The 14,226-nt window shown below is 42.0% G+C and overlaps 1 protein-coding gene across 2 annotated transcripts in view; it reads left to right on the top strand.

Annotated features, from left to right (window-relative positions):
- The first annotated feature begins 1,910 nt into the window (after positions 1-1,910).
- Positions 1,911-14,226, top strand: part of LOC141145771 (uncharacterized) — a 58,532-nt gene continuing 46,216 nt past the window's right edge. For both annotated transcript variants that reach the window (XM_073632650.1, XM_073632649.1), the window contains exons 1-7: positions 1,911-2,321; positions 4,990-5,023; positions 6,491-6,613; positions 9,051-9,191; positions 11,814-11,939; positions 12,897-13,019; positions 13,099-13,221. In XM_073632650.1, coding sequence (XP_073488751.1) covers positions 1,950-2,321; positions 4,990-5,023; positions 6,491-6,613; positions 9,051-9,191; positions 11,814-11,939; positions 12,897-13,019; positions 13,099-13,221 — 1,042 coding nt within the window. In that variant the 5' untranslated portion in view covers positions 1,911-1,949. The remainder of the gene's footprint in view (positions 2,322-4,989; positions 5,024-6,490; positions 6,614-9,050; positions 9,192-11,813; positions 11,940-12,896; positions 13,020-13,098; positions 13,222-14,226) is intronic.

Below are 14,226 nucleotides of genomic sequence, written 5' to 3'. Positions count from 1 at the left end.
AAGGGACGTACGGGTATGCTCTTTTGCCTGCCTGTGCCATTCTACCAACGTAAATCGGCGTGTGGCGGTCGGCATGTTGTTAAAGTGATTGTAAAGTCTCATTTTTTTTTTCCTATAAAAAAATAACAAACATTTCTTACCTGCTTTTTGCAAGGGCTTTGTTTTTTTTGTTTTTGTTTTTGTTTTTTTTTTTTTTTTGGTGCTTCAGGCTACGTCCTTGATAGGGGTTGACCTTTTCCTTTTCTTGGAAATTGTTTTACAACCAGCCTAATGCTGCATTTATTTTCTACCAGTACTTATATTTAGATCGCTATTTTCAGGTTGGCTTTTTTTCAATGTATATATACAATTTATATTTCCATATGTCCCTTGAAACTGGCCATTTTTGTAGCCTTATGCCTTTCTTTTGAGTAAATCAGGTGCTTTTTCTTTTGCTTTTTTTTTTTTAAATTTGCCCCTTAGCATTTAAATATCTGTATATTGATATTTTTGTTATATATTTATTACATTGTTGATTCATTTCAATTGTCTCATTATATTCACATTTCACTTTACACATTTTATTTTATTTTTTTCTTCAATGCTCTGTGCGTCCTCTTCATATGGATGCACCATACATTATATTTAATGCTTGCATAACATCATTTACTACATATATTTTTCACAATTTTTTTCTCCATTTAAATTCCCTTCAGAAATCAGTCACACATAATATATTACGCTTTCACGTATTTTCTTCGTTTGTGTGCATATTTGTATCTTCACATTGCAATGTTGGATTTTTCTTGTGCACTGCTGTGTTTCATTTGCTGTTAGTTGATCCATGCTTAGCCATTTGGAGACTAGGTGAAGGTTTCGTGATTCTGGGCTCCCGATTGGTCTCTTCCATGGACTTTTTGCTACAAATGAACATGCACATTTGGGGGTACTCCAGTGATGAGTAAGCACGTCTGTGTGAAACGCGTCCACTGAGCACCTTTTTTTGGATTGATGTTTGTCATGTCTGCTTGATTTTATGGACTTTCAATGAATTCTTTTGATTTTACTTCCGGATGTGTCGCCATTCTTCTTTGTTTCCATGTTATACTTACCTGCTCTGTTGCAGTGGATTTGCACAGAGCAGCCCCGATCCTCTTCTCGGGGTCCCTCTTCGGTGCTCCTGGACCCTCCCTCCTGTTCAGTGCCCCCACAGCAAGCAGCTTGCTATGGGGGCACCTGAATTTAGTCACAGCTTCCTGTGGCCATTCAGACACGGAGCCCCGCCCCCTCTCTTCCCAGAATGGCTAGCTGACTTTGATTGACAGCGGTGGGAGCCAATGGCCCTGCTGCTGTGTCTCAGCCAATCAGAAAGGAGGATCTCAGATGGCCGAGACATTTGTGGACAGAGAGGGACCTCAGGTAAGTATTAGGGGGTGCTGGGGAGGCTGCTGTACACAGAAGGCTTTTTTTTAGTAATACATAGAATGCATTAGGATAAAAAACCTTCTGCCTTTACAACTCCTTTAAGCCTTAATAATAGAGCTGCTAACTGCTGAATGATATGGTTTAAAAGCATTTTGCATTGAGTTATGCCCCCCCCCCCCCTGGTAGTTTCAGCTCCATTTAATCAAGCAACTGATGGGCAGATTGCATAGCTGAAGCCTACATCACACAGTGGCCAGCTCCCTCCCTGGAACATACAAATCTAAAGGGTTCCCAGGAATGTGTTCTTTTACTTTTGCAATTAGCAGGAAGCTGATATATCACACACACGCCTTTACCTGCTGGCTAATATGGAGGACCAGAAATACTAAACAGCAGCTGCAGCTACAGTCTGAGGATATGTATCTCAAAGTAAAAAAAATACTATATAATAAAGCTTGTGCCATATTATATAATGATAAGTATTGTCCATCTCTCCACAGGGATCACAAGAGGAATCTGCCCTGATCTCCAGCTCCGTCTTATGGATGTCAGTATTGAGGGATTTCTCCAATAACAACATGAAGAATCCCCAGAGGCTTCTACAAGTCCTGCTGCTTTTCTTGCTGGTGACGGTGGCCCAGAATGACCCCGCCCTAGAGGAGGACAATACCATCCAATCAGGATCCATAGCAGGGGCGGTAATCCCCAGAGGATCCGACCGATCCACAGAACAGGAGAGGGATGCATCAACCAGGCAATCATCTGACAATGGAAACCAGCCCTTGACCCGGGATCCTGGAAATGAGCTGCACACCGACCCTCTGACATCGGGGGCAGAAACTGGACATCGCAACCAGGGGCCACTGGAGAGGGGTCAGGATACTAGGGGTCCGCTATATCTAACGTCCAATCAGAAAGTGAGTTCCCAGGTGAACCAATAGTAGACTGGCAGGAAACAGGTAGATGTTCAGGTGGCCACACTTCTTGCATCAACCATACCATACATACAGAATAAGAACATACGGGAGCATCTAAAAAAATTAGAATATCATCAAAAAGTTAATTTATTTTAGTAATTCAACTCAAAAAGTGAAACTCATATATTTTATATAGAAGTGTTACACACAGAGTGATATACAGTGGGGAGGGAAAGTATTCAGACCCCCTTACATTTTTCACTCTTTGTTATATTGCAGCCATTTGCTAAAATCATTTAAGTTCATTTCTTTCTTTTAACTTTGATGATTATTGCTTACAGCGAGTGACAACCCAAAATTCGGTATCTCAGGAAATTAGAATATTACATAAGACCAATTTAAAAAAAAAGGATTTTTAACCACTTCAGCCCCGGAGGATTTGGCTGCTCAATGACCGGGCCATTTTTTGCGATTCGGCACTGCGTCTTTTTAACTGACAATTGCGCGGTCGTGCGACGCTGCACCCAAACAAAATTGACGTCCTTTTTTTCCCCACAAATAGAGCTTTCTTTTGGTGGTATTTGATCATCTCGACGGTTTTAATTTTTTGCACTATAAAAAAAACAAAAAAAGAGCGACAATTTTGAAAAAAAAAAACACAATATTTTGTACTTTTTGCTATAATAAATATCCCCATTTTTTTTTTAAAAAAAAGAAAATTTGTTCTCAGTTTAGGCCGATACGTATTCTTCTACATATTTTTTGGTAATAAAAATCGCAATAAGCGTATATTAATTGGTTTGCGCAAAATTTATAGTGTCTACAAAATAGGGGATAGATTTATAGCATTTTTATTATTATTTTTTTTTTTTTTACTAGTAATGGCGGCGATCTGCGATTTTTATCGTGATTGCGACGGACACATCGGACACATTTTTTGGGACCATTGTCATTTATACAGCGATCAGTGCTGTGATCAAGGGGTTCACTGTGTTTCCTCTCTGTGTTCTAACTGAAGGGGGGGTGGAACTTGCTAGGGGAAGAGAGAGATCGGTGTTCATACTTTGTATGAACACACGATTAGTCTCTTCTCCACTGTGTTTTATCAAGTCCAAAGTCAGCGCAGCCCTCTACCAGGAAATTCTAGAGCACTCCATACTTCCCTCTGCTGACCAGCTTTATGGAGATGCTGATCTCATTTTCCAGCAGGACTTGGCACCTCCCACACTGCCAAAACTACCAATACCTGGTCACATGATCATGGGATCACTGTGCTTGATTGGCCAGCAAACTCGCCTGACCTAAACCCCATAGAGAATCTGTGGGGTATTGTCAAGAGGAAGATGAGAGACACCAGACCCAACATTGCAGACGAGCTGAAGGCCGCTATCAGAGCAACCTGGACTTCCATAACACCTCAGCAGTGCCACCGGCTGATCACCTCCATGCCACGCTGCATTGATGGACTAATTCATGCAAAAGGAGCCCCGACCAAGTACCGAGTGTATACTATACTGTACATGGACAGACTTCTCACTAAGACAACATTTCTGTATTAAAAATCCTTTTTTTTATTAGTCTTATGTAATATTCTAATTTTCTGACATACTGAATTTTGGGGTGTCACTAGCTGTAAGCCATATAAACATCAAAATTAAAAGAAAGAAATGCTTGAAATATATCACTCCGTGTGTAATGCATCTATATAAAAAAAAAAAAAAAATATATATATATATATATATATATATATATATATATATATGAGGGTCCTAGTAGATGATAGGCTCAGCAATGGCAAGCTGCTGCTAACAAAGCAAACAGAATATCGGCATTAAAAAGGGGATCAACTCCAGAGATAAAACGATCATTCTCCCGCTCTACAAGACTCTGGTCCGGCTGCACCTGGAGTATGCTGTCCAGTTCTGGACACCAGTCCTCAGGAAGGATGTACTGGAAATGGAGCGAGTACAAAGAAGGGCAACACGGCTAATAAAGGGTCTGGAGGATCTTAGTAATGAGGAAAGGTTGCGAGCTCTGAACTTATTCTCTCTGGAGAAGAGACGCTTGACAGGGGATATGATTTCAATATACAAATACTGTACTGGTGACCCCACAATAGGGAGAAAACTTTTTCGCAGAAGGGAGTTTAACAAGACACGTGGCCACTCATTAAAATTAGAAGAAAAGAGAAACTACGTAGAGGGTTCTTTACTGTAAGAGCGGCAAGGATGTGGAATTCCCTTCCACAGGCGGTGGTCTCAGCGGGGAGCATTGATAGCTTCAAGAAACTATTAGATAATCACCTGAATGACCGCAACATACAGGGATATGTAATGTAATGCTGACACATAATCACACACATAGGTTGGACTTGATGGACTTGTGTCTTTTTTCAACCTCACCTACTATGTAACTATGTAACTTCACATCTTGACTTGAAATACTGAAATAAATGTACTTTTTGATGACATTCTAACTGTTTGAGATGCTCCTGTATACAGAGAATTACACCCGGCATACAGGAAAAGAGAATTGGTCCTGTGCAGAGTCCATATATACAGAATAAGAACAGATACTGAGAATTACAATTATAATTAATGATGATGTTTTATATGTATGTCTAAAATGAGATGACATTCCAGTACTGACCCCCTTCTACTTATTGCAGGTCATCAGCATTCCCAGTACTGATCATCAGGAAGGTGAGTACATTGTTTGAGTCATACTGTGAGAGGTATATGTCAGAGCTGTATACAGTAAATGTACAATAATAATACAGTGTGGCTGTGGGGGGGACATTAGAGTGTAAGCTCCTCTGGTACAGAGACTGATGTGACTGGCTCAGTGTTCTCTGTACAGCACTGCAGTATATGTCAGCGCTATGTCAATATGTTTTCATTTATGGTGTTTATTGTATTTGTACATCCTATTAACCACTTCCGGACCGCCGCACGCCGATATACGTCCTAACTTTGAAGAGGGATATCTTTGTTATGGCAGCAGCTAGCTACTATAACCCCGGAATCCTCTTCTTCGACCGGCGGTCCGGTTTCCGATAATAGTGGTCTCTGTGGCAGATTCGCTGCAAGATCACTTTATCTGCGGCGGGAGAGGGGGCCCCCTCCCCTACCGCCGCGCTCCGGTGCCCTGCACCGCTTACCGGAGCCGTCGGCAGTGGCGGAGGTCGATCAGAACCTTGTCCTTCCTGGGTATGGAGAGGAGTGAGAGGAAGATGGCCCCCACCCGTCTTCATACCAGCAGGGCGGAAGCGACGTCAAAACGTCACTTCTGCCCATAGCTCTTTTAAATGACAAATTTTATTTATTTTTTTTGTTTATTGCATTTTAGTGTAAATATGAGATGTGAGGTCTTTTTGACCCCCAGATCTCATATTTAAGAGGACCTGTCATGCTTTTTTTCTATTATAAGGGATGTTTACATTCCTTGTAATAGTAATAAAAGTGACACAATTTTTTTTTTTTTTTAAAAGAACAGTGTAAAAATAAAAAATAAAAGGCAAAATAAATAAGGCAAAAAATAATTAATTAAAATTTTAAACGCGCCCCCGTCCCGCCGAGCTCGTGTGCAGAAGCGAACACATACGTGAGTAGCTCCCGCCTATGAAAACGGTGTTCAAACCACACATGTGAGGTATCGCCGCGATCGGTAGAGCGAGATCAATAATTCTAGCCCTAGACCTCTTCTGTAACTCAAACATGCAACCTGTAGATTTTTTTTAAACTTCGGCTATGGAGATTTTTTAAGGGTAAAAGTTTATTGCCATTCCACAAGCAGGCGCAATTTTGAAGCAGGACATGTTGGGTATCAATTTGCTCGGCGTAACATTATCCTTCACAATAAAAAAATTGGGCTAACTTTACTGTTGTCTTATTTTTTAATTTAAAAAAAGTGTATTTTTTTTAAAAAAAAGTGAGCTTGTAAGACCGCTGCGCAAATACGGTGTGACAGAAAGTATTGCAACGACCGCCATTTTATTCTCTAGGGTGTTAGAAAAAAAATGTATACTGTTTGGGGGCTCTAAGTAATTTTCTAGCAAAAAAAATGTTTTTAACTTGTAAACAATAAATCTCAGAAAGAGGCTCGGTCCCTAAGTGGTTAATTTATATGTTGTCTTTGGTTTGTGAACTATCAACTTGCATTTTCTACAGATGTCAATGAATGTGCAGCTGTGGAGCCACCTTGTGGATTATATGCTAACTGCACCAACACTATTGGTTCCTACATTTGCCGCTGTCATCTGGGTTTTCTAAAAGGGTCACAGGGGTGTGAAGGTGAGGAGAACTTAACTATTAAATTCTAATGACTGTGAATTATGATGTGACATTTACTTATCTTGAAGCTATTGCTTAGTTATTATGGAGCTATGGACAAAATTTAAAAAAAAGGACATTAATGATTCAGTCTGTCAGTAGAATAAACACACCTGTTTTTGTTTTTTATGAGTCCTTCTTGTAACATAGTTTAGTACCCGTTGATCTTGCCAGTAGATCTATTTTTGATATTGCATAAAAATGTTTTATTTAATTTGTGATTAATTTTACAGTGTAATGTGGAGGTTGCATTTATAAAAAAAAAAAAAAAGTTTGCATAGCAATTCACCCAGTAAAAGTGCATGTACAATTGTTCTATGTTAATGGGGAGGGGGGGGGGGATTTTAGAATATTTCTTGTGCTGGTCGAATGTTTTTAATTGATTTAAAGCAAACATACTACAGTTGGCCACTAGATGGGGCTAATTATTATATGAATTTCATTGACTCAAGGCAAAAAAATACAGCAGTCGGCCACTACATTGGGCTAAGTATTATATGAATTTCCTATGTTAATTAGCGCCATCTAGTGGCTAAATGTGTTTTTTGTTTTGTTTTTTAACCTCTTCCGGACTGCCCAATGTATGTATATGTCATTACTTTGACGTTATATACTGTTGTTATGGCAGCAGCTAGCTGCCATATCCCCAGTATTTTTTTACACAGTGGGCGATTCGGCATCTGATAAAAGTGGTCCCGGCGGCAGATTCTTGTGGCAGCCATTTGTCCAATGATTTTGCACATTGTGTGCGAATTGGGCAGATATGAATGTTCTTTTGGCATTTTTCTCTTCTGGCCAAATGATCTTTTACCATGGGCAGTCTTAAAAAATACTAGGGCTGTTACTGATTAAAATTTTCGTGTTCAACTAATCGATTTTTTTTTTAATCGACTAATTTCGATGAATTATAACGCACATAAAGATCCAACAACTTTTAGCTGATTTAGCACCGTTGTTATGGCAACGGCCAAAGCCAGACATAGCGGGGCATGGCTAGGACGTCACACGTCATAAACTCAGCCTCACCGTGCCCATAATCGCAGCCTCACTGTGCCCATAATTGCAGCCTTACCATGCCCATAATCACAGCCTTACCGTGCCCATAATGCAGTCTCACTGTGCCCATAATCGCAGCCTCGCCGTGCCTATAATCGCAGCCTCACCGTGCCCATAATGCTGTCTCACCGTGCCCATAATGCTGTCTCACTGTGCCCATAATTGCAGCCTCACCGTGCCCATAATGCTGTCTCATCGTGTCCATAATCGCAGCCTCCCCGTGCCTATAATCGCAGCCTCACCATGCCCACAATGCTGTCTCACTGTGCTCATAATCTCAGACTTACTGTGCCCATAATTGCAGCCTCACCATTCCCATAATGCAGTCTCACCGCGCCCATAATCGCAGCCTCACCGTGCCCATAATCGTGGCCTCACCGTGCCCATAATGCTGTCTCACCATCCCCATAATCGCAGCCTCACAGTGCCCATAATCGCAGCCTCACCGTGCCCATAATGCAGTCTCACGGTCCCCATAATGCTGTCTCCCTGTGCCCATAATCGCAGTCTCACCATGCCTATAATGGCAGCCTCACCGTGCCCATAATGCAGTTTCAACATGCCCATAATGCAGTCTCACTATGCCCATAATGCAGTCTCACTGTGCCCATAATCGCAGCCTCACTGTAGTCAGTGCCTGGATTACACAGTCTGCGGGCATCTCCCGCTGTGTGTCTCGGAGCTGAGTGTGAAAACTTTAGCCGCGCTGTGAGAAAAGTCCCGCCCTCCTCCTAGATCAGCTCGTGTGATAGACAGAGGGCGGGACTTTTCTCACAGCGCGGCCAAAGTTTTCACACTCAGCTCGGAGACACACAGCGGGAGACGCCCGCAGACTGTGTATGACATATAGTGGAGGAGGAGGAGGGAGCAGAGCGCTGCGCTGCAGCCACAGCTTGGCCCAAAGTGGCCCCAGGGCAGGCAGCCTACCGATCAAAGAAATTTTGATTGATCAAAAAAATCGAGGAATTAATCGTTAATTTCTGCAGCCCTAAAAAATACCATATTATGGCCACTAGATGGAGCTGAAAAGTATAGGAAATACATATATCTTTGTTCAATGCAACATTTATGAGAATGCTATAGGGAATTGGCAATTAAATGTAACCAACAGTGTTGGGAGCCCCTGTATCTCTTTATACAGAGGTCTCCAGGAAGGTTTCTTGAAGAAAATATTATTTATGTTGTTTTTTGAGCAGGTTATTGTGCCGGGAGAGAGATCTGCAGTTATAAAGGGGCAGCACAATGACAGCACCCTGGGTGATAATACAGCCTGTAATCTCATACAAGCTCTGTGTTGGGATGTAATAGATAGAAGTGCCTCATTGTGTCCTTCTTCCATCAGATGTGAATGAGTGCCAGCTGGCAGAGGTGACGGGTCTGCAGGCCTGTCCTCCTCACTCCGCCTGCCACAACACCATTGGTTCCTTCACCTGCTCCTGCGATGGTGGCTTTGTTTTCTCTCTGGGCGGTAAAAGATGTGTCGGTAAGTACCAAGAGGAATTGGTGACTATATGGCAGAAGCTTCTACAGTGCATCCAGAAAGTATTCACATCGCTTCACTTTTTCCACATTTTGTTATGTTACAGCCTTATTCCAAAATGGATTAAATTCATTATTTTCCTCAAAATTCTACAAACAATACCCCATAATGACAACGTGAAAAAAAATTGTTGAAAATCTTTGCAAATTTATTAAAAATAAAAAAGGAAAAAAATCCCATGTACATAAGTATTCACAGCCTTTGCTCAATACTTTGGTGAAACCCCTTTGGCACCAATTACAGCCTCGAGTCTTTTTTGAGTATGATGCTACAAGCTTGGCACACCTATTTTTTGGCAGTTTCCCCCATTCTTCTTTGCAGGACCTTTCAAGCTCCATCAGGTTGGATGGGGAGTGTCGGTGCACAGCCATTTTCAGATCTCTCCAGAGATGTTCAATCGGGTTCAAGTCTGGGCTCTGGCTGGGCCAATCAAGAGACATTCACAGAGTTGTCCCGTAGCCACTCCTTTGTTATCTTGGCTGTGTGCTTAGGGTCGTTGTCCTGTTGGAAGATGAACCTTCTCCCCAGTCTGAGGTCCAGAGCGCTGGAGCAGTTTTTCATCAATGTCTCTGTACATTGCTGTACATTCATCTTTCCCTCAATCCTGACTAGTCTCCCAGTTGCTGTCGCTGAAAAACATCCCCACAGCTTGATGCTGCCACCACCATGCTTCACATTAGGAATGGTATTGGCCAGGTGATGAGCGGTGCCTGGTTTTCTCCAGACATGACGCTTGCCATTCAGGCCATAGAGCTAAATCTTTGTTTCATCAGACCAGAGTGTTTTGTTTCTCATGGTCTGAGAGTCCTTCAGGGTCCTTTTGACAAACTCTTGAAGAGTTTGTCATGTGCCTTTTAGTGAGGAGTGACTTCCGTCTGGCCGCTCTACTATACAGGCCTGATTGGTGGAGTGGGGCAGAGATGGTTGTTCTTCTGGAAGGTTCTCCTCTCTCCACGGGGAACCGCTGGAGCTCTGTCAGAGTGACCATCGGGTTCTTGGTCACCTCCCTGACTAAGGCCTTTCTCTCCCAACAATTTGGCTGGGCGGCCCGCTCTAGGAAGAGTCCTGGTGGTTCCAAACTTCTTCCATTTACAGATGAGGAAGACCACTGTGCTCACTGTGACCTTCAATGCTGCAGAGATTTTTCTGTACCCTTCCCCAGATCTGTGCCTCCATACAATCCAGTCTTGGAGGTCTACAAACAATTCCTTGAACTTCATGGCTTGGTTTGTGCTCTGACATGCACTGTTAACTGTGGGACCTTTATATAGACAGGTGTGTGCCTTTCCAAACCATGTCCAATCAACTGAATTTAGCACAGGTGGACTCCAATCAAGTTGTAGAAACATCTCAAGGATGATCAGTGGAAACAGGATGTACCTGAGCTCAATTTTGGGTGTCATGGCAAAGGCTGTGACTACTTATGTACATGGGATTTTTTTTCCTTTTTCATTTTTAATACATTTTCAAAGATTTCAAAAAACTTCTTTCACGTTGTCATTATGGGGTATTGTTTGTAGAATTTTGAGGAAAATAATGAATTTATTCCATTTTGGAATAAGGCTGTAATATAACAAAATGTGGAAAAAGTGAAGCACTGTGAATTATTGAGATTTTCTTTTAACCAAAAAATATGAAGAAGAATACATATTGGCCCAAACTGATGAAGAAATTCGTTTTTTTGGGATTAATATTATAGAAAAAAAAATAATAATAATAATAAAAATGATATAAATCTATTCCCTATATTGTAGATGCTTTAACTGTTGCGCGAAACAATCAATAGCGATTTTTTTTTTTTACCAAAAATATGTAGAAGAATATATTTTGGCCTAAACTGATGAAGAATTTTTTTTCTTTTTGGATACTTATTATAGCAAAAAGTAAAAAATATTGTTTTTTTTTTTTTTTTTCAAAGTTGTCACTCCTTTTTGTTTATAGCGCAAAAAAAAAAAAAAAACGCAGAGGTTATCAAATACCACCAAAAGAAAGCTCTATTTGTGGAAAAAAAAGGACGTCAATTTTGTTTGGGTACAGCGTCGCGCGACCGCGCAATTGTCAGTTAAAGCATCACAGTGCCGTATCGCAAAAAAGGGCCTGGTCATTAAGGGGGCACATCCTTCCGGTCCTTAGGTGGTTAAAGGCACGCCAGGGTTGGGTGGGAAGGGGTTAAAACTTTAGAACTAAAATTGAAAAACTAAAACAACATTGACCCAAAACCATTATAGTTTCCCTTAAAAAAAAAATGTATATATATATATATATATATATATATATATATATATATATATATTAGTTAGGTATAAGTATAAGTATCATATTGCATATTAATATTATATTTCTCTTCAGCCAGCAGGTGGAGCTCTAGTCTCCTGTTTCCATCTTTAGTATGATTACTTTTCAGCTGTGCTTTATACAGAATTCAATGAGGATAAGTCTTGGCATGTTGGTTGCTATCACACTAGGCCATTATCTCACTGTTCATTATGATTGGCTGGCTAATTATTTGGTTTGTGGTTTAGGAATGGGACTGACTAATTGTAATATGTGTTGTGATATGGACAGATGTTGACGAGTGCACGTTTGAGGAGAAATGCCGGCGGGAATTGGGCAACCTGTGTGTGAACACTGAGGGCAGTTATCGTTGCAGCTGCCATGCTGGATTTCGGGAACTGGGACTCTCTTGTGTCGGTGAGTGACCACCACCTCCCCCTCCAGCATAGTGTTAAATAATGTGCTATACATTTGTCCAAGGGACCTCCTGGAAATACTGGACATCCTTCCATAGAATCCGAACCTGTTATCTTCTTCTATAGAAGGTGGAAGAATGGTGAGCAGTTCCAGGACAAGGGGGGTGGGCAGAAGGGACACGTGCCTCGGATGCAGTGTTGACATGTGGAGAGGTGTACACTGGGAACTACAGCTCCTTCATTCTCCAGCTGCCTCACTGACAGGAGTGACTGGGGGGTAGGGTCTGCCAGCTTCACCCAGTACTTGATGACCTTGCCCTGGCATTGATGCTGAGCTCCAAATTGTTTGCAGAGAAGGCACAGTATTGAACTCAAATACAGTGGTACCTTGGATTACGACCATAATTAGTTCCAAAAGAATGCTTGTAATCCAAAGCACTCGTATATCAAAGTGAGTTTCCCCATAGGAATCAATTGAAACTCAGATAATTTGTTCCACAGTGACTGCTATTGTATGCAGTACCGCATGTGGCCAGAGGTGGGGGGTTCCGGAGACACTCAGAAAGCTTGGAGCCGCTCGAATGCACTTGGAAACACTCAGAGAGCTCGGAGCCACTCGGATGCACTCAGAGACACTCAGAGAGGCGTGTTTCCGAGTGTCTCTGAGTGTGTCTCCGAGTGTCACCGGCGCCCCCGCACCTCTGGCCAAATGCGGTACTGCACACCCCAGAGGCTTGTATCCTGCTCGTCTTGTGAGACAACACTTGCAAACTGAGTTGGTATTTATAAAAAACAATACCTCGTATTGCGAAACCCTCGTAAACCGCGTTACTCGCAATCTGAGGTATTACTGTATTTATAATTGCATCATCTGGAGCAGTAAAAATTGTGGAAGAAAATGATCAATTCTTAGCAGCGGGTTCATATGTAACACTGTCCACCTGTTGCTCACTTACAGATATAGACGAGTGTGCTGACAATCCATCCATATGTTCGGGGATTGGCGTCTGTGAAAACACGGTTGGGAGTTATCGCTGCGGTTGTCCTGCAGGGTTTCGTGGAAATGGGACTTTCTGTGAAGGTGAGGGGATCATAGTCGTGATGAGGTAGCTGTGTGGATAATATTATACTATAGTTCTAATGCCTTTATTTTAAAACAGATGAGAACGAGTGTTCTTCTGGTAAAAATACCTGTGACACGAACGCTCGGTGTGGAAATGTGATCGGATCTTATTTCTGCCAATGTTATCAGGGGTTCAATGGAGATGGTCACACCTGCTTTGGTGAGAATATAATACCTGTCCCTCCTGTACTGATTTATTATAATTTATACATCCTGCACCTCACCTGTCCTCACTCATCATCCTCTACTTACCTTAGACATCACCTGTCCTCACTCATCATCCTCTACTTACCTTAGACATCACCTGTCCTCACTCATCATCCTCTACTTACCTTAGACATCACCTGTCCTCACTCATCATCCTCTACTTACCTTAGACATCACCTGTCCTCACTCATCATCCTCTACTTACCTTAGACATCACCTGTCCTCACTCATCATCCTCTACTTACCTTAGACATCACCTGTCCTCACTCATCATCCTCTACTTACCTTAGACATCACCTGTCCTCACTCATCATCCTCTACTTACCTTAGACATCACCTGTCCTCACTCATCATCCTCTACTTACCTTAGACCTCACCTGTCCTCACTCATCATCCTCTACTTACCTTAGACCTCACCTGACCTCACTCATCATCCTCTACTTACCTTAGACTTCACCTGTCCTCACTCATCATCCTCTACTTACCTTAGACATCACCTGTCCTCACTCATCATCCTCTACTTACCTTAGACCTTACCTGTCCTCACTCATCATCCTCTACTTACCTTAGACCTCACCTGTCCTCACTCATCATCCTCTACTTACCTTAGACCTCACCTGACCTCACTCATCATTCTCTACTTACCTTATACCTCACCTGTCCTCACTCATCATCCTCTACTTACTTTAGACCTTACCTGACCTTACTCATCATCCTCTACTTACCTTAGACCTCACCTGTCCTCACTCATCATCCTCTACTTACCTTAGACCTCACCTGACCTCACTCATCATTCTCTACTTACCTTATACCTCACCTGTCCTCACTCATCATCCTCTACTTACTTTAGAACTTACCTGACCTTACTCATCATCCTCTACTTACCTTAGACCTCACCTGTCCTCACTCATCATCCTCTACTTACCTTAGACTTTACCTGTCCTCACTCATCATCCTC

Source organism: Aquarana catesbeiana, linkage group LG05 (genome assembly GCF_042186555.1).
Source record: "Aquarana catesbeiana isolate 2022-GZ linkage group LG05, ASM4218655v1, whole genome shotgun sequence".
NCBI classification, from domain to species: domain Eukaryota; kingdom Metazoa; phylum Chordata; class Amphibia; order Anura; family Ranidae; genus Aquarana; species Aquarana catesbeiana.
This window is presented reverse-complemented; position numbering and strand designations above follow the sequence as displayed.